The sequence below is a fragment of the Rhinopithecus roxellana genome, chromosome 11 (assembly GCF_007565055.1).
Source record: "Rhinopithecus roxellana isolate Shanxi Qingling chromosome 11, ASM756505v1, whole genome shotgun sequence".
In the NCBI taxonomy this organism is placed as follows: Eukaryota; Metazoa; Chordata; class Mammalia; order Primates; family Cercopithecidae; genus Rhinopithecus; species Rhinopithecus roxellana.
The window spans coordinates 113,344,437-113,365,112 of record NC_044559.1 but is presented as its reverse complement, the minus strand read 5'-3'; the positions used below and the strand labels follow the sequence as shown (position 1 = coordinate 113,365,112).

The 20,676-nt window shown below is 46.5% G+C and overlaps 1 protein-coding gene across 6 annotated transcripts in view; it reads left to right on the top strand.

Annotated features, from left to right (window-relative positions):
* FRMD4A (FERM domain containing 4A) overlaps nt 1-20,676 on the top strand; it is a 365,202-nt gene that overhangs the window by 207,101 nt on the left and 137,425 nt on the right. For all 6 annotated transcript variants that reach the window (XM_030940428.1, XM_030940429.1, XM_030940427.1 and 3 more), the window contains exons 4-5: nt 3,813-3,905; nt 17,046-17,130. In XM_030940428.1, the coding sequence (XP_030796288.1) occupies nt 3,813-3,905; nt 17,046-17,130 (178 nt within the window). The remainder of the gene's footprint in view (nt 1-3,812; nt 3,906-17,045; nt 17,131-20,676) is intronic.

Below are 20,676 nucleotides of genomic sequence, written 5' to 3'. Positions count from 1 at the left end.
CTTCAGCCTCCTGAGTAGCTGGGATTACAGGCATGTGCCACCACGCCTGGCTAATTTTTGTATTTTTTTTAGTAGGGATGGGGTTTCACAATATTGGTCAGGCTGGTCTCAAACTCCTGACCTCGTGATCTGCCCACCTCGGCCTCCCAAAGTGCTAGGATTTCAGGCGGTGAGCTACCTCACCCAGCCCAGGTCATGTTTTTTAAAAATAACTAATTGTACAAGATTATGCCAGATGCCTTGAAGATGATACAAACCAGAAGCCCTGGAGAAGTTTGAAAAAAACCCTAGACTTAGGCAATCAAGGAAGACTTCACAAAAAGTAAGACTTGAACTCAGCCTTGGACAATGGCTGAACATTCAGATAAAGGGATGGAGAGACGGTTCTCTAGTTCCAAGGAGGAGAGGCAGCATGAGTGAAGGCCAGGCACATGCCATACACATGGTGTACTTGCAGGAGGCTGAGCCCCAAGAGAAGACCCACAGAGTTTGGGGGCATTTTCAGAGGCAGGAAGGAAGTGGTTGCAGCTTAAGATAATTGGACACCTTCCAGTTGACCAGACATGCACACATTCTCCTCACGAGGTAGATCTTGTGGCATTTTCCAGATATAAAAAGTCAACTGGTATTGGGCACAGTGGCTCACACCTGTCATCCCAGGACTTTGGGAGGCTGAGGCAGGTGGATTGCCTGAGTTCAGGAGTTTGTGACCAGCCTGGGCAACACAGTGAAACCCCGTCTCTACTAAAATACAGAAGAATAGCTGGGCGTGGCAGCATGTGCCTGTAGTCCCAGCTACTCAGGAGGCTGAAGCAGGAGAATTGCTTGAACTCTGAGTGCGGAGGTTGCAGTGAGCCGAGATCACACCACTGCACTCCAGCCTGGGCCACAAAGTGACACTTTGTCTCAAAAAAAAAAAAAAAAAAAAAAGTCAGCTGGGGAAAGTGAATGCATAGAGAGCCAGTTCTGTAGACTGGGAAGTGCAGACATGGGTGAGCCCCCAGGGTGGGTGCTGTAAGGGTTGGAGAAGGACCCCCTGTCCCACCTGGTGTGTGGTGTGGGAAGACTTTCTGGAGTAAAGACATGAGAACTGAGTCCCGCAGGATGGGCCGGGGAAGAAGGAAGGGAAGGGCATACTGGGATGAAGGAACAGCATGAGCTAAGGAACAGAGGTTTAAAACATCATGGTGCCTGTGGGGCATTATCAGGTGTGGGCAGAGATGACATTGGCACCCAGACCTTCTGTTTCCTGATCTTGTGTTCTAGTCAGAACGGAATTTATCCCAGCTTTCTGGAAGAAGTTGCTCCTGTTATTTTACTTACAATACTCTCTTCTCTTTATTTATTTACTTATTTGTGAGACAGAGTCTCACTCTGTTGCCCAGGCTGGAGTACAGTGGCACGATCTCAGCTCACTGCAAGGTCTGCCTCCTGGGTTCCTGCCATTCTCCTGCCTCAGCCTCCTGAGGAGCTGGGACTACAGGCTCCTGCCACCACGCCCAGCTAATTTTTTCGTATTTTTTAGTAGAGACGGGGTTTCACCGTGTTAGCCAGGATGGTCTCGATCTCCTGACCTCGTGATCTGCCCACCTTGGCCTCCCAAAGTGCTGGGATTACAGGCATGAGCCACCACACCCGCCCTATTTATATATATTTTTTTCTCGAGACAGAGTCTCTCTCTGTCACCCAGACTGGAGGGCAATGGTGCGATCTCAGCTCACTGCAACCTCCACCTTCCGGGTTCAAGCGATTCTCCTGCCTCAGCCTCCCGAGTAGCTGGGATTACAGGCACCTGCCCATGTCTGGCTAATGTTTTGTATTTTTAGTAGAGATGGGGTTTCACCATGTTGGCGAGGTTGTTTTGGAACTCCAGACCTCAAGTGATCTGCTTGCCTTCACCTCCCAAAGTGCTGGGATTACAGGCTTGAGCCACTGCCCCCAACCCTTTCATTTATTTTTTTTTTACTTTTCCTATATTCAGAGCAACGTAATAAAAAGATAAAGTTCATGGAATTTTTTTTTCCAACTGGAGATTCTTAGACAGAGGAAAAACAGGCCAAAGTTCTTCAGGTGGTCACTATTCTAAGGCAGGTCCAAAAGTCTTCCCTGTAGCCACAGGTGTGGGCTTTGTGGAGAGAGATTTTTTTCTTTTTTTTTTTTCTTGTGCAAAAGGTGCAGTTTGAGGGAAGCCTCAAAAAGGGGTTGGAAGCCACTTGTGTGTTTTCTCTTTCCTTTGTGGGGGGTTTAAGCATGTGCTGAGGCCAGGCGCGGTGGCTCAAGCCTGTAATCCCAGCACTTTGGGAGGCCGAGACGGGCGGATCACGAGGTCAGGAGATCGAGACCATCCTGGCTAATACGGTGAAACCCCGTCTCTACTAAAAAATACAAAAAACCAGCTGGGCGAGGTGGCGGGCGCCTGTAGTCCCAGCTACTCGGGAGGCTGAGGCAGGAGAATGGTGGGAACCCGGGAGGCGGAGCTTGCAGTGAGCTGAGAGCCGGCCACTGCACTCCAGCCTGGGCGGCAGAGCAAGACTCCGTCTCAAAAAAAAAAAAAAAAAAAAGCATGTGCTGAGAGGAGCAAGCGTTTTTAGACAATGATGCAGACAGATTTAGTTTCTCATTATCCACAGTCCTTAGCACACATGTCACACGGCATCAGCCACCGGGGAAATGCAGTGGGGTCATTTGGGTCTGTTCCATGTGAATTTACTCCATAAAGTGATTATAGGACTGTCTTCTCCAGGATGATGGGCTGACATTGGATACAGAGAGCAGGGAAAGGAAAGAGTAAATTCTGCAGCTTGGTTATTCCATGGCTTTGCCCCACTCTTCCAAGACCAACCTCCAAGACGTGGCCCCCAGGGCTCTCCCTAGCCTCATGGCTTTCCACTCACAGGACACTAAGACGCTGGGGTCCTCCCTCACCACAGGGCCTTTGCACAGGCTGGTCTTTCTGCCTGGAAAGTGGTTCCCCTCTGAGGATCTCTTGCCTCAGCCTTCCAAAGTGCTGGGATTAAAGGCATGAGCCACTGCCCCTGGCGGTAAGTTTAACATTTTAAGACACTGTGTGTGGTTTGCTTTTCACTCCAGCAAGATGTGGTGAGGATTGCTAACATGTTCTCAAGTGTGCTTTCAGTCTTCAGGAAAAAAGACAATTGGGAGTGTGGTGGAAAGGCAGTTCAGGACAAGAAGGAGAGTTCTGATTACATTTTCGTTTCAGTGTTTCCTGAGAAACAGCAGGTCTCAATCCCTTCACTTTCCAGTTCCTATCCTCCCCCTCACACTACACAGTGTCCACTGCTGACTTGGTATCCCCTCCATAATCCCATGGGGTTCTTCAATACTGAAAAGCTAGTAATAAGGTGAAGGTGGCCGGGTACAGTGGCTCGCACCTATAATCCCAGTGCTTTGGGAGGCTTAGGCAGGCGGATCACGTGAGGTCAGGAGTTTGAGACCAGCCTGACCAACATGGTGAAACCCCGTCTCTACTAAAAATACAAAAATTAGCCTGGTGTGGTGGCTCATGCTTGTAATCCTAGCTACTCAGGAGGCTGAGGCAGGGAATTGCTTGAACCCAGGAGACGGAGGTTGCAGTGAGCCAAGATCGTGCCACTGCACTCCAGCCTGGGTCACAGAGCAAGACTTTGTCTCAAAAAATAAAAATTAAAATTAAACAAAGAAATTTAAAAATAAGGTGAAGATTGAAGTTTATCTACAATCCAGCACGTTCTGCTCCATATATACCTTCAACCCAAAAAAAAACACTTCTGCAAAATGCAAATCCCTAACCAATTTGTCTCTATTTTTCTCAGGGGACACTTAAACTGGCTTCAACTAGATCGAAGAGTATTGGAACATGACTTCCCTAAAAAGTCGGGACCTGTGGTTTTATACTTTTGTGTCAGGTATGTACACCTGGTGTCTATACTTTTGCTTCTTCGTGTTCTTTATCAGAAAAGTCTGGGAGGACAGAGTGATTCCATGGAATGAGAGCTCAAGTTTGTCTTGGTTCATCGCCAGGGATAAAGGTTGTAGTAGAGCTGCGTGCCTCATAGATGGAAACACGAGGTGCGAGGGTGCAGGGCGTGCCTGTGAGTGTGCCCGTGAGTGTGCAAGGACGTGTGTGTTATGCATTTGCCCTAGGATGCTTGTGTGGAATGATGAGAAAAACTTTTTTCTGCATTTTGGGGAGGGTCATATATCTCAAACAATGAGTCTCTTATAGCACAGGCCGTGGGATTCTTTCTTGGGTGCAATTTGAAACGACATAACAAAAGCCTTTGTATCCTTTCCTTTCAGAAGGGATGCCACTTGAATCTCGTGAAACTTGGGTAGTTTATCCCAAATAGGAGTAGTCGAAACCCAGCAGCAAACCACAGGCCCATCTGCATTTCCTGCCAAGGGAGGATACAGTTTAATAACATATCAGAAACAATAGACATTTTTCTATTCATAAATCTAGTCTCAGAATTTTGTTTTGTGCTTGCAAAGGGAACTATTTGTGGGATATAGTGATTTAAATAGTTAATATTTGCAGCAGTCTCATGAAGACAACAAGACTTACTACTTCTGTTTGCAAAAGGTTCTGAGAAGCCGGAGGCTGGGTAGGTCAGGGGTTCAGGGGCAAAGTCTGAATTGGTATCAAAGTCAGAATCTGAGCTCCCAATCCAGCAGCTCCTAAACACTGAGTCTGTGGAGCCACCAGGTTCTTTCTGTCCAGAACCTTGACTAACACAAGTACAGAAGCATTAAGTCCTGATGCCTCAGTCTTTACATGGACACGAACACTAAACACCCAGGCCATACACTCTGTTCTTTTAAAATGTACTAACAGAAATTCAGGAGTGAGATACGAATGATATGCAATTCTGTCATTCCTAAAGAGCACGATCAGGAATGCAGTTTCAGACATAGCCATCCTTAAGCTACACAAGGCATTAGAAGAGCTTCAAACAAGAGTTAAAGGGTCCACTTAGCAGGCTCGAGTGTATGACTTTTCCTTAGCTGGCAGAGTAAATTTCAACTTGCGCTTAATGCGTTTTTTATTTGTTTAACAGCTGTGAACATATCCAAGCTCATCTTAGCTATTTCCATTATTGGTGGGAATGATTTCAATGCCATATTCTCTTTCATGGTGTACACAGTTTCTCAGATTTATGGCAAAGCAACCATATAAAGCAAATAGTAACAATTCCGCTGGAAGGGGCAGGTGGTATCAGGCAGGACTCCAGTTTCATGGAAGCAGGTCATTAACCTGTCATCGCAGGTGGATGAGTGCATTTACCATATATCAGGCTCTCCCCACCTCCCTGGTGATGTTCACCAACGTTAGCCAAGAGGAGAAAATCTTGGGCTTGGCTGCCTAGTAGGTGTTTTTTTCCAATTTGTGGGGGTCCTTGCAGGAGAGCTTGGGGCACCTTGACATTGATGCTGGATGTGTCAGTCTCTAAGATATACAGGTCTTTCCAAATCACTCCAAACCTGTCTTCTCTGCATAAAAGCAGGTAACCCAGCATGGCAGAAGTGAAATAGTTGCTAGCAATAGAGAGAATTGGGGAATGGGATGGCTGAAGACCGAGATATAACATCCACTTCTGATCCACAGCCATGACAGACACTTCCACCATCACCACCCTTTTTTCTAGTCGGCCAAAGCAGGAACCTCAAAGAACATTCATCCGAGAGAAAAATTTCCAAATCTGCATTTAGGGACAGCCATTCTCCACTATGTCTTTATAAACGCCGTCTAGCAGCATGCGCTCCTCCTTCTCCAGCACCTATGGAAGCGGATCTTTCTGGTCACATTCCAGTTGCCTCCTGCAGAGCCCCACCTGAGTACTTCAAACTCAGCAGGTCCAAAGCCAAACTTATTACCTTCTCTCTCCTCCCTTAACCTTCCATGGTCCCATCAAATCTGTGGCATCGTCATCCACTCAGTCACATAGGCTACACATCTTGAAGTCTTCTGTCCTCTTCCTGGAATTATTTATTTTTATTTTTTTGAGATGGATTCTCACTCTGGCGCCCAGGCTGGGCTGCAATGGCATGATCTCGGCTCACTGCAACCTCCACCTCCCAAGTTCAAGAGATTCTCCTGCCTCAGCCTCCTGAGCAGCTGGGATTATAGGCACCCACCACCACACCCAGCTAATTTTTGTATTTTTAGTAGAGACGGTGTTTCACCACATTGGTCAGGCTGGTCTGGAATTCCTGACCTCCGGTGATCCATCTGCCTCAGCCTCCCAACCTAGAATTTTTATGTGCATTAATTCTCTGCTGCTGCTTCCAAAATCTCCCTCTGCACTGCCCTCTTCTCCTCATTGCCTGAACTCAGGCCCTCACCCGTCAGTTGACCTATTGCAGCAGCCTCCAAGGGTGGGGTGGGGGTGTCACCAGCACCCTCACTACCCTGAGTTCCCACTTCTTAGCTGGCCGAGAAGTGCAGTAACAAAACACCAATCGTTTGTTTTCTCCAAGAGAGGAGGCAGATTCTCTATATAGGTGAATTCCGTCTCTTTACCTTGCTTTTCATCCTGGGAAGAATCCTCTATTTATAACCTGACATCTGCCTAGCGATGCTCACAGGCGGTTTTCTGCAAAGGAGTGGTAAGAGAATCATCTTCATCAAAAGCCCAGAACTTGAAATAGGCTTGAGTCCGTAAAAGAGCTTCTCTCCAGCTGGGTACCTTTCCAGTATGTTTCTAAACAGAAGCACGGTTGGACTCTGAGCAGCCTCCAGCCTCTAGCCGTGACACCTGCATATCTTGATGCAGTCTGACTCCCAGGTTCCTCAAATCCTTTCTCCTTTGTTATAAATGTCTATATATTACATCTGCATACCACATGTCTAGGTAGCCTTCGTGGCAAAGCAGAATCGAACCACCTGATAAAAGAGGGCCACGGTAGGCTGGGCATGGTGGTTCATGCCTGTACTTTGGGAGGGCAAGTTGGGCGGATCACCTGAAGTTAGGAGTTCGAGACCAGCCCGGCCAACACGGTGAAACCCCATATCTACTAAAAATACAAAAATTAGCCAGGAATGGTGGTGCGTGCCTGTAGTCCCAGCTACTTGGAAGGCTGAGGCAGGAGAATCACTTGAATCTGGGAGGCAGAGGTTGCAATGAGCGGAGATTGTGCCACTGCACTCCAGCCTGGGCAGCAGAACAAGACCCCATCTCACACACACACAAAAAGAAACAGAGGGTCATGGAAAAGATAACTAAGTACCTGAAGGTACGTTTTAGAAAGTCAGAGAATGGAGATATTAACACTGTATGGCTGAGTACCCCAGGGTGGGCTATTATTTGGGATTTATATATTATTCTGATATAATACATATGCAAAACACCAGGCTGAATCATCCCCTCCATTCAACAGATTAGGAAATATAAGACTCAAGTATATTAAATAATGCGAATTGGAACTCGGAATCCCTCTCCATCCGCTAGGCCAGACAGCGTCTCTTTTATAAGCATTTCCTCTGCAGAGGCCCTGAGGCCAGTATCAGGCTGCAGGACGTTTTGGGGATGGTGGAAGGGAGGACTCAGATCCTGCCTTCATTGACCTGTCATTCAGCCTAAGAGGGGCCTGGTCCCTCCAGTTTTTCATCCAACAAATCACCAGGAGTGATCCCAGGTGGCTTCAGGGTCTCAATATAATTACCCAAAAAGGATAAAGGTCAGAGAGACAGGAACTATCCATTATTCAGCACCTGTCCACTGCTAAGGCTGATTGTTAATCTTCGCAGCAACCCTGGAAGCAAGTCTGATTATTCCTAATTAAAGAGAGGGAGATGGGGGCCCAGGATGGTCTGTAAATTCTTCCCCAGCATGGCTGATAAGTTACGAAGGTAAGATGAGTATCTCATCTGTTCGGTCAGGTCTGACTCCAAGCCCTGTGTCTGTCCTCCCCTACTGCACACCGTCCATTTCCACAGGGGAAAAGTGACATCCTCCTCCAATGTGGCATTTCCAAGAGATCCTGTGTATCCCTTCAGTGTGGCAGCCTGCCAAGACCTGTGGCCAGAGTTCTCCACTGCTCCCTGTGTAGGCAGAGCCAGGAGCAGCCAAGTCAAAGGCGGTGACCCCAGCCCTCCTTGTGACCCACACTTGGCCATGTTTGCAGAACCAGCGTCCACCTGTAAAGATGGTGTTCAGGACAGGCGCACACCACCACGAGTGGCAGGCTGCCACTCTGAAGGGATACACTGGATATCTTGGAAATGCCACATTGGAGGAGGAAGAGCCATCTCAAATGGTAAAGCAAGAATTTTCAGGACCTGAGACATTTGCTGTTGGTCCCACTAGAGAAGGTCTTGCCATTTTCTGCATTTTCTGACACACCGTGGACACCCGCGGGAAGGTGTTCTTTGTTGAACTGTGCTTTTCTGTCTCCTAGAGAGAAAACTTCAGGGTCCACTTGCACCTTGTCGTCACCCTGAGCTGTGTCACTCCCGAGACTTACAAGCCCAAGTCCACCATCATCCCAGCTGTAGCATGCAGCAGCTTTCTCACTGCTCCTCCTGTGCTACTTCTGTGCCATCATCCACGCCTTCATTTATGGGCTCACAGATGTCCCTTGAGATGTCCCTTGGCGTAAGCACTGCTCTAGGAGCCAAGGACAGAGCAGTGAACAAAACTGATAGACCCTGTCCTTAGGCAATTTCATGTCCATTTCCTCCAGCTTCTGAGATCCTATGAGCCCTGCCTGTCGTACTTTTTTTACCAATTCAGTGCAAATCTATTGTGTACCCTTCCAACTACTTCCTGACCGTGGGCCACACCTCCCTTGGCTGCTCACACTTTCTCTGTCTCTCCCTTTCTCTCACACACACACCCACCCCCAGGGTTGGACTGGTCCTACCACACACACACCTTTTATTTCTACCCCCGAGCGTCTGAGTGTGGTCAGGAAAAGGTTCATGCAACTTCAGGTTGGTTCGTGGTTATTGTGATGAATCCCACACAGATCTTCAGTGTTTCTAGCCAGTTCTGCCAGGAGTGCCTGCTCAGGGTCTCTGTTCCCCACTGTGGTTTTACCTCTTGCTTCAGGTCCCAGATAGTCAAGGCTTTTGCTTTAAGAAGATGCTGCTGCTTATGTTTCTGCAGAGAAACCAAAGCCAGCGCCAGGGAGCTCCTAGTCCTACTTCTTTACCCACAAACTTAATTGTATCTTTAATGGGGTTTTTGCAGCCTCCCAACCCACTCACTGCACACACGCAAAAGCATGAGCATCTCAGAGGAAGACCCTTAGCCCATCAACCAGCACTCACTGATCCATGTGTACCTCAATCCCAGCTGCTTCTATCACCTCACAGAGCTTCTCCCTTGAGCCTTTCCTCTGTTTTTCTCTATCTTAAGCATCTCCTCCATGGATTCCTCCCCTTCATGACCACGTCCCAATCTAACTGAAGAAAACACCCTCTCTGATGCACAGCCACCTCCAGCCAGTGCCCTCTGCGACCCCTTCTGCTCTGCACGCAGCAGCCATGAGAGGTGGGTCTGCACTTGCTGTCACCCCTTCCCCACAGGCCTCTCGTTCCTCATTCTGTGGCCGTCCAGCTTCTAGTGCCATCATACCCCCTGGTCACTGGAGGTCTCTCACCCCTGGCTCCACAGGCGTGCTTCTGCCCTGCTCGGATGTGGCCTCTGTGGCTCTGGGCTCATTCGAACGTGCTCCCTTTCAGTTCCCCCTGGCTCTGTGGCACTACATTCTCCTGGGCCACCTTCTCTTTGTTCCCTCTGTGCCTGGCTCAGGGCAGGTTCCCTGCTCTGCTGTGCTGTCCCTCCAGCCCTGGTGTCCATGAGGTTGCGTCTTGCTTGTCTTCTCTCCCTGCACCTTCCCCTCATGTGATTTCACCCCCATCCACAGCTGCCAGTGCAGTCTCTTTGCTGGAGACTCTCCATCCTCTGCCCCAGTCCCAACCTCTCTCCCGAGCTCCAGGCCGTCTCCGCTGATTGGCATTTCCGCACAGATGCAGCTGGAATCTAATGATGTCGTCGTCTTTCTGCCTCCAAATGTGCTCTCCTTTCGGTGTCACCTCCTTGTCTTTCTGATAGGCACCACTACCCATGCCGCCCCCAAAACCAGAGACTTGGGAATCAACCTTGACCTCACCGCTCCCTCCCACCTGCCTCCTCCTGTTCCCTCAGTCACTACTCCCTGTTATTCCTGCATCTTAAACAGTTCCCTATCCATCCCTTACTCTCCATACACAGCCTAATTGTAATTAGGGCCTCCATAAAACTCTCCTGGACTCAAGATCTCCTTGTTCATCTCTGCATCTGGTCTTGATCCCTTCCAAACTCCCCTATATGAAGACACTGAACATCTTTCTAGAATTCTCTTCTGATCCTTGCTCATAATTTTTTTTCAGCTTCCCATTATCCTCAGAAGAGGACATCTTTAGCGTGACTTGTATGATGTGACTACTGCTCAACTATCCAGCCTCACCTCTTCCCACTCCCCTCACCACACAACACACACACACACACACACACACACATACACACACAAACACACGTTATAAGCAGCCAGTAGTGGTCCATATATGACCAGGAGAACCTTCAACTGCAAACCGTTGTTTAGTTCTAGAAGACTTCGGAACAATGGCTCTCTGATATTGTTCACCAGGCAAGCTTTAGAAATAGGTCAAGAAAAAATATAAGGAAAATATACACACACCTAAGGAAGTCTGTGTTGTGTGTGTGTGTGTGTGTGTGTGTGTGTGTGTGTGTGTGTGTGTGTGGTCTTTTTATAGGCGCAACCTTGTGCTCAGAATGAAGCCTACATGTCTGGATTATTCTTTAATTATATATCCTTCTACCAAGTATCCCTGTAGCTCTGATCATCTAAACTCCTTGTAAGAAAATAAACAGAGATTAGATTTGCCTCTTCAAACTTTGAGTTTCACAGACAATAAACTGAAGCAAGCAGCAAAAAAAAAAAAATAAGAGAGGAGAAGCCTGATCGGGGAGGAAGGATTTTACAGCCAAGTCCACAGGCCGGATTCTTGGTGTCTTCTCCGGCTGATGGAGACAGCAGCTGCTACTTCCTGTCACTCGCAATAACAATGATGGCATGGATCTAAAATGAGGTTCCTGCTAACTGGAGCTTGCTATATTTCAGCTAGGTGTCCCAGTTAAGAGTTTAGAGGCATTGAGATTCTAAGCATCAGAGGCTTGGCTGCAGAAACTCACAGTTTATTGCTGTCATTATCATGCTCTTATTTGCCACCAAGAGTAGGCATTTCAAATGTGACATTTGTGTTCATTACAAAATGAAATCACTGGTCCATTTAATTAACACTTGCTGTAAATATTCAGTGATTCCCAAGTGCCCAGGGCTGGATGGGGAAGGGAAAGGGAGAGAAGGGGGGATGGAGGAGAGACCTGGCTGATGTCATCTGGCTGGGCCCTTGCCATCTGACTAGACAGTGTTCAGTCTGTTGCAATCAGAGGCTTTCACTTGTCAAAGAAGGGGATGGGACTCCCCGAGGCTTTAGAGGCTGTTTAATATTTAATAAGCTCAAACACATAAACACAGCACACCTATTTATTTCTCCTTCAGACTCTCTGATAAAATATTCTCGGGTCTGGATCATCTGAGCTAGTTTGGGTGGACGGTTGCTTGTGGAGTCAGGAAACCTCTTAGCGAGATGTGTGCTCCCTCTAGAGTGTTCCTTTCAACTCACATATGTGCCCCAAGATTCAGTCCTGCTAAATGTGCCCCAAAAACCAGTTTAAAATGTAGGTCTGATTATGATTCAGCTGTGGTGAGGCCAGCAGATGAGGAGAGGACAGACATTGAAAAGATCGTCACTCAGTTCCCAGGAGGAGGGCCCACACCATGCCACGCAGGGCCACGTGGGAGGCACTGGGGTTAGTCAGGAGGCAGGGGAGCCGGGGAACAATTGGCAAGAGCATTTTTTGTGGTTTCTGTGGGGAGGAACAAGTAAGGCTGGGAAAGCAGGCTTGGGATTGGCTAGTTTAAATAATTTCAGTGGGCTCTGTGGCATGGGAGCTGCCCCTGGTTGTCTGGTGCATGTCCCTGGGGTGGTGAGGGTGGAGGAATAGTGGCCCTGGGTGTGAGAGCCGAGAGGTGGCGGGAGGGGTGGACCCTGGATCCATGGTGACATGTGGAAGTCTTGGGGTCTGGAAATTGGCTAACCCTGGCACCGGCAGTCCCTCCAGGCCCAGCAAAGCCACAGACATCCAAGCATCATAAAGCCATGGTCAATACACAGCCAAACTCGGAACTGTCCATGCAGACCCTCTGAATCTGAGACACAGCCTTCATTTCCCTGGTTACCCGGAGACCTGGAATGTTCTTTGTGAACCTTGGAAGCAGTCCCTGCTCCACGCCTGTAGTTAAGGAAATGCAACATCGCCACCTACTGCTGAGGCTCTCCTGAAAATCAGGAAAAGAACCTACCTTTTTTTTTTTTTTTTTTTTTTTTTTTTTTTTTTTTTTTTGAGACAGATCTGCCTGCCTCAGCCTCCCAAAGTGCTGGGATGACAGGCGTGCCCAGCCAAAAACTATGCCCGGCCAAACACTGGATTTAAAAAAAAAAAAAGAAAGAAACGAAGAGGCTGGCCTGTAATCCCAGTACTTTGGGAGGTTAAGGTGGGATGATTACTTGAGCTTAGGAGTTCAACAGTAGCCTGGGCAACATAGCGAGACCCCATCTAGACAGAAAATAAAAAATTAGTCAGCATAGTGGCTTATATCTGTAGTCCCAGCTATTTGGGAGGCTTAGGCGGAACGGTCACTTGAGCTCAGGAGGTCGAGGCTGCAGTTAACTGTGGTTGCACACTGCACTCCAGCCTGAGTGACAGAGCAAGACCCCATCTCAAAAGAAGGAGAAGGAGAAGGAGAAGAAGAAGAAGAAAGAAGAAGGAAGAAGGAAGAGAGGAGGAGGAGGAGGAGGAGGAGGAGGAGAAAGAAGAAAGAAGAAAGATGAAGAAGAGAGAAGAAGGAAGAAGAAGAAGAAAATTTTGACTTTGAATCCAAGCCATCAGCCCTCCCCATCTTCCCAAAAGGCTCTTGTCCCTGGTGCCCCCGGTGTGCACCGTGCCTCTCTGGGCATGTAGGTGGAGAGGTCTGAGCTCTTTTTCTCTGCAGGCATTTTTGACTCAGCAGTTTACTGGCATGGAGGGAAAGTTTGGGATGAGCTCCATACCCTCCCCTAACAGAACAATGATATGACAGGCCCGGAACTCACAGGGTTTTCCAGGCTGTCGTCTTGGTGATAAAAGTTAACAGGAAACTGCTTTCCACTTCTGTCGAGAGGAGGTGATTTTTTTCTTCATCTCGGAATGTGCGTGTTACTTCCTGTACCTTCTCTGCCCCATTTTATGGCCAGACAACATAGAGCTCGGTGGAAATGAAGGCGGTCGCGGAGATGGAGAATTTGCCACCTGAATTCAGTTTTCCATCATTTGAGAGTGGAAACAAAAAGGAAAGCGTTGTATTTTCTTAAGATACTATCCAGGAGAAGACTGGGGTGGAGGAGGCGGGATGTCTTTTTTTTTTTTTTTTTTTTTTTTTTTGAGGCGGAGTCTCGCTCTGTCGCCCGGACTGGAGTGCAGTGGCCGGATCTCAGCTCACTGCAAGCTCTGCCACCCGGGTTTATGCCATTCTCCTGCCTCAGCCTCCCAAGTAGCTGGGACTACAGGCGCCCGCCACCTCGCCCGGCTAGTTTTTTTGTATTTTTAGTAGAGATGGGGTTTCACCGTGTTAGCCAGGATGGTCTCGATCTCCTGACCTCGTGATCTGCCCGTCTCGGCCTCCCAAAGTGCTGGGATTACAGGCTTGAGCCACCGCGCCCGGCCAGGATGTCTTTACTCTTTAATTTTTAAGAACTAAAGCAAATGAGATTCTTTTAAGAAACATATGGCATTACTTTGAAAATTAAGTTATTTCAGACCGTATACGAATTTAGACTCAAAATCGTTATTAGAGCACGAAGGCCACTGTCAACTTCAGGAGGCCTCTGCTAATATTCCGGTATTAGGATTTCTTTCTCTCTTCCTTCCCTCCCCTTTCTCTCCCTTTCCTCCCTTTTCCTTATTTTCCTTCCTTTAGTTTCTTTTGTTAATCTGACTACCCTTTGCCAAAGGCTCTTTGCAAAGGACATGGATTGATTGATTTATTTTTGAGACGGAGTTTCGCTCTTGTTGCCCAGGCTGGAGTGCAGTGGTGCGATCTTAGCTCACTGCAACCTCCACCTCCCGGGTTCAAGCAATTCTCCTGCCTCAGCCTCCCGAGTAGCTGGGATTACAAGTGTCTGCCACCACGCCCAGCTAATTTTTGTATTTTTAGTAGAGACGGGGTTTCACCACGTTGGCCAGGCTGGTCTCGAACTCCTAACCTCAGTTGATCCATGTGCTTCCGCCTCCCAAAGTGCTGGGATTACAGGCATCAGCTACTGTATAGATTTATTTTTTGAAAAGCAAATCAAATCAAATTTATTTTGCTTTGAGATGTAAAATTTGCTATTGCCATTCTGCTCCCCATTCTTAAAGAATAAAAGTTGTTTAACTTTACTGTGCCTCTGAGACCGTGGTGGGCCCTATATGGAGACCTCTGTGATCTAAGACACCTGCTCCGGAAGCAGGGGGCAGGTGCTTGGCAGGGGCAGGGGTTATGGGCAGAGACCAGCCAGTCCATTAATTTTCAGGCTTTACAAGTATGAGGACCACTGTGTAATTCCTCCAAGTTTTATAGAACCTGAGATGATGATATTTGTACTAATGATGTCTGTGGATTGAGAAAATCTAATGTCTGAAGTTACTCCGAATTCACTCACCAGTTTAAAAAAACTTGAATTGTATTAATCACAGCAGCCTCTGCACACATTTGAAAAATGATAGAAAGTATTATTTATTTATTTAGTGTATAGACAAAAGGTTGCAAGCTGGTGGGCCATGGGCTTGATGTAGCCTATAGACGTGGGTTTTTATCTTCGTGTTTCTCCAACAGTAGCATTATCCTTCAGGTATGGTAAAGGATATATATATATGTTTTTTTTTTTTTTTTTTTTTTTTTTGAGATAGAGTCTCACTCTGTTGTCTAGGCACCATCTCAGTGGCACCATCTCAGCTCACTGCAAACTCCCCCTCCCAGATTCAAGCAATTCTCCTGCTTCAGCCTCCTGAGTAGCTAGGATTGCAGGCACCCACCACCACTCCTAGCTAATTTTTGTATTTTTAATAGAGACGGGGGTTTCACCATGTTGGCCAGGCTGGTTTTGAACTCCTGACCTCAGGTGATTCCCCCGACCTCGGCCTCCCAAAGTGCTGGGATTACAGGTGTGAGCCACCACGCCTGACCAATTATGGATAAATCCTTTTATGTTTTACCATACCTGAAGGGTAATGCTACCATTGAGCTTTCCTTTCTGAAAAGACACATGAAGTCCTGTATCTACAATGTAGGAACTCTCTTCCTCTTCCGTTTCCCACTGGAATCTAAAAGTATCATTTGAAGCTGAAAATTCCAAGTTGTTGCCCTTCAGGTGATTTTATTGATTAGAAGTCATTTTTAAATGAATTACTATAAATAAATAGAACTTCTTGAAGGTAAGGACATCATTTTGTTTGCTTTATACGATGTTGGTTTCTCGTTTTTGCTGCTGTTGTTGTCGTTTAAATGGGAGGTAGTTTCCAATATTTAAAACCAGTGGGCTTCTTAGGTAGAGAACCACCTCTTCTTTTACAGTCTGAATAACAAGCCTGGCAGGATGATGTGACTGCCCTGAGTCACACAGAGCTGGGAATTCCATCACTGCTCTCTGACTCCCTCCAGAGGATTCTGGCCATCAGATTATGACACTGTTCTAGAAAACTGTAGTACTTGTTTCTTCTCATTTCACCTTCCTCATCTTCTGCCTCTTCTTGGTGAACCCAGTTTCCAAGAGCCCTAGGTACCCAGCACTCTCCTAGTCCACCGTAAGGGTTGCCACACCTGCTCAGAACCTTCTTCCCTCCAAGATGCTGCATTTCAACCTTTCTCTCCTCTTCCTTTCAACTCCTAGTCCTTCAGTGCAGCTGGTCATTAGACAGTACAAGCACATTATCTCATTAAAGAATTTAATAAACTCCAAAGTCAATATTATAAAGGCACATTTAGTGTAAACTTAAATAGTATCAGCATGTTTCATCTTGAAAATATCTATAAGCTCCATCTAGATGAAATCCGATTCTCATTTGGCTTAATATGCATTAATATCGCAGTGTTAAGAACCCTTAGCTTAGCTCTCCGAATGTGCAGAAATCAAATCACACTTTACCAACTTCGAGAGTAGTAATAACCATTTCAAAGAAAGCTATGATTAAGAAGAAGAAATTATCTTTCAAAAATCCAACTTGGCTGGGCACGGTGGCCCACATCTATAACCCCAGCATTTCGGGAGGCTGAGGTGGGCAGATAATTTGAGCCCAGCCTGAGCAACAAAGCAAGACTGCACATCTACCGGAAAAAAAAAAAAAAAATCAGTCAAGTGTGGTGGTATGCAGGTGTAGTCTCAGCTACTCAGGAAGCTGAGGCGGGAAGATTGCTTGAGCCTGGTAGGTCAAGGCTGCAGTGAACCACCATGATCACACCACTGCACTCCAGCCTGGACAACAGAGCGAGACCCTGTCTCTCTAAAAAAAAAAAATAGGAAGAAAATCCAACTCAATGACAGTTTAGGACAAACAAGCAATGTGTTGAAAACAAATAACATTATGTAAAATTAGAAAGCAGATAGGACAAAGAAAGCAGAGGGCCAGTTTGAGAATTCGTTCTTACAAGTTGGTGGCAGACCCAGTTCTTTGGCTATGGTGAGGCCCTCTAGGCGTGACAGTCCTAACCCACTATCCAAACTGCTGAAACACTGTTTGTCCTCCATAGGGAATCATAGAAAAACCATGGATGGTGCCTTTCTCCTTTGTTTATTTAGGATGGGGAGTGCCAGCTTTTGTCTCAAATCATGTAGCTCAAGCGAGCACTTTATTTTCTGCGCCTGCTGTTTCTGTGGTTCATGCACCGTTTTTCTCTTTCAGGTTCTATATTGAAAGCATTTCATACCTGAAGGATAATGCTACCATTGAGCTTTTCTTTCTGAACGCAAAGTCCTGCATCTACAAGGTAGGAACTCCTTCTCCCCAGTTTCCCTCTGAAACTTGAAAGTATCATTTGAAGCCGGAAATTCCAAAGTGTTGTCCCTTAGGCCACTTTATTGATGAAGAGAAGTCATTTATAAGTTAATTACTATAAATGAATGGAATGTTATGAAGCTAATGGCACTATTTAATAATGTTATTCCTGACCAGGCGCGGTGGCTCACGCCTGGAATCCCAACACTTTGGGAGGCCAAGGCGGGTGGATCACGAGGTCAAGAGATCAAGACTATCCTGGTCAACATGGTGAAACCCTGTCTCTACTAAAAATATAAAAATTAGCTGGGCGTGGTGGCGCATGCCTGTAGTCCCAGCTACTTGAGAGGGTGAGGCAGGTGAATCACTTGAACCTGGGAGGTGGAGGTTGCAGTGAGCCAAGATTACACCACTGCACTCTGGCCTAGTGACTCCATCTCAAAAACAAAAAAAGAAAGGAATAATAATAATGATGATGTGATTCCTTTGATCCATGGCTGCTCTGTGGACATGTTTCCTAACCTTATTTTAAAGGTTTCCTGATTTTAAAGGTTTCTTTGTCAACTTAGACAAGGGAAAAAGCTAGACAAGTATGACAAACACACTAGTCAACTTAGACAGGTCTTGCAGATACACATGAGCTTCTTATAACCAAATATGTGTATATTTGACCATTTTTAGATGGTCTAGCAGCATCTTTCAAAGGGATGCTATTATCACTTTAAGTGAGACAGTTTCTTTTTTAAAGCATTGTAGTAAAATACACATAAATTTATTATCTCAACCATTTTTGAAAATTTTTTTATATTTCCATAGGTTTTTGGGGAACAGATGGTATTTAGTTACATGAGTAAGTTCTTTAGTGGTGATTTGTGAGAATTTGGTGCACCCATCACTCGAGCAGCACACACTAAACTCAGTTTGTAGTCTCAGCCATTTTTAAGTGTGCAGTTCAGTGGCATTAAGTACATTCACAATGTTGTACAACCATCACCACCATCGTTTACCCAAGAATCCTTTTCATCTACCGAACCGAAACCTTATACTCATTAAACAACTCCCCTTCCCCGCTTTCCTCAGCCACTGGCAACCACTACTTTTTGTCTCTATGAGTTTAACCACTCTGGTACTTCACATAAATGGAATCATATCGTATTTGTCCTTTTGTGTCTGGCTTACTTTACTTAACATAATGGCCTCAAGGTTCATCCATGTTGGCCAGGCGTGGTGGCTCATGCCTGTAATCCCAGCACTTTGGGAGGCCGAGGCAGGCGGATCACCTGAGATCAGGAGTTCAAGACCAGCCTGGCCAATGTGGTGAAACCGCGTCTCTATTAAAAATACAAAAATTAGGCCGGGCGCGGTGGCTCAAGCCTGTAATCCCAGCACTTTGGGAGGCCGAGACGGGCGGATCACGAGGTCAGGAGATCAAGACCATCCTGGCTAACACAATGAAACTCCGTCTCTACTAAAAATACAAAAACTAGCCGGGCGAGGTGGCGGGTGCCTGTAGTCCCAGCTACTCGGGAGGCTGAGGCGGGAGAATGGCGCAAACCCGGGAGGCGGAGCTTGCAGTGAGCTGAGATCCGGCCACTGCACTCCAGTCCCGGCGACAGAGCGAGACACCGCCTCAAAAAAAAAAAAAAAAAAATACAAAAATTAGCCGGGTGTGGTGGTGTGCACCTGTAATCCCAGCTACTCAAGAGGCTGAGACAGAAGAATTGCTTGAACCCGGGAGGTGGAGGTTGCAGTGAGCTGAGATGGCGCCATTGTACTCCAGCCTGCATGACAGAGTGAGACTCCGTCTAAAAAAAAAAAAAAAAAAAAGTTCACCCCTGTTGTAACATATGTCAGAATTTCCTTCCTTTTTTTTTTTTTTTTTTTTTTTTTTTTTTTAATTTTTAAGACAGGGTCCCTCTCTCACCCAGGCTGGAGTTCAGTGGTGCAATCTTGGCTCACTGCAACCTCCAACTCCTAGACTCAGGCAATCCTCCCACCTCAGCCTCCTAAGTAGCTGGAACTACAGCTGTGTGCCACCACACCCAGCTAATTTTTGTATTTTTTTGTAGCCATGTTGCCCAGGCTGGTCTTGAACTTGTAGGCTCGGGTGATCTGCCTGCCTTGGCCTTCCAAAATGGTGGGATTACAGGTGTGGGCAACGATGCTTGGCTGCCCTCCTTTTTAAGGCTAAGTAACATTTTATTGTATGTGAAGATCACCTTTTGTTGATCCATTCATCCATCAAAAGACACGGGTTATTTCCACCTTTTGCCTATCATGAATAATGCTGTTATGAACATGGATGTCTAAATATCTCCTCGAGACCTGATTCCCAGTTGTTCAGGGTATATGCCTATAAGTGGTATTACCAGATCATAGGGTACTTCTATTTTTAATTTTTTAGGAGCCATCCCTACTGTTTTCCATAGCAGCTGCACCATTTTACATTTCTACCAACAGTGTCCAAGGGTTTTCTCCACATCCTCTCCAACGTTTGTTATTTTCTAATTTGTTTTATTAATAACCATCCCAGTGGGTGTGGGATGTATCTCATTGTGGTTTTGATTTGCATTTCCCTGATGACTAGTGATGTTCAGCATATTTCCATGTGCTATTGGTCATTTGTGTATCTTCTTTAGAAAAAACGTCTGTTCAAGAGATGATTCCTAGTTGAGAGCGACAGCCCCTTGTCATGTATCCAATTGCTCCATAAGCTTGTAGTGTCTCCTTTTGTGGGATAACCCAAAATGCCTACACCCCTTTCCAGCACATACCTCTTGCCTGGGAAGACGGACTTGCAGAATATCACTGAGGTTAGGAACTGCAACTAAAAGAACTTTTTTTGTTGTTTTGTTTTTGTTTTTGAGACACAGTATCACTCTGTCACCCAGGCTGGAGTGCAACGGCACGATCTCGGCTCACTGCAGCCTCCGCCTCCCAGGTTCAAGTGATTTTCCCTCCTCAGCCTCCCGAGTAACTGGGGTTGCAGGTGTGCACCACCACGCCCGGCTAGTTTTTGTATTTTTAGTAGAGATGAGTTTTGCCATGTTGCCCAGGCTGGTCTTGAACTCCTCACCTCAAGTGATCCAGTCACTTTGGCCTCCCAAAGTGCTGGGATTACAGGTGTGAGCCACTGCACCTGGCCCTAAAAGAACATTTTTAAAAAGAAACACCCACTCCACTGGCTACCCCCCGCATGCACATAATGAATGCAGTGAATGTCTCATGAATGCAACCTCCATCACACCCCCTTACGGCTGCTCTTTAACAGTGATAGACAAGAATGTTCATTCCTACAAAGTTCACATGATGTAGGGGCTTGTTGCTGAGTGCTTTATGTGAATTGTCTGAGTCTTCTCAACACCTTTTGAGATAGACACCGCTTTGAGAGTGAATTTTGCATAAGTTTATTGATGGTAATTAACTTGGAGTCCAAAATGCATTCTACCTTGAAATAAATCAAATAGTTCTAAACCTAGGATTTCCCCTTACTCTAAAAATTTAATTAACAAGATGCAGAAGAGTTTGAGGTATACAC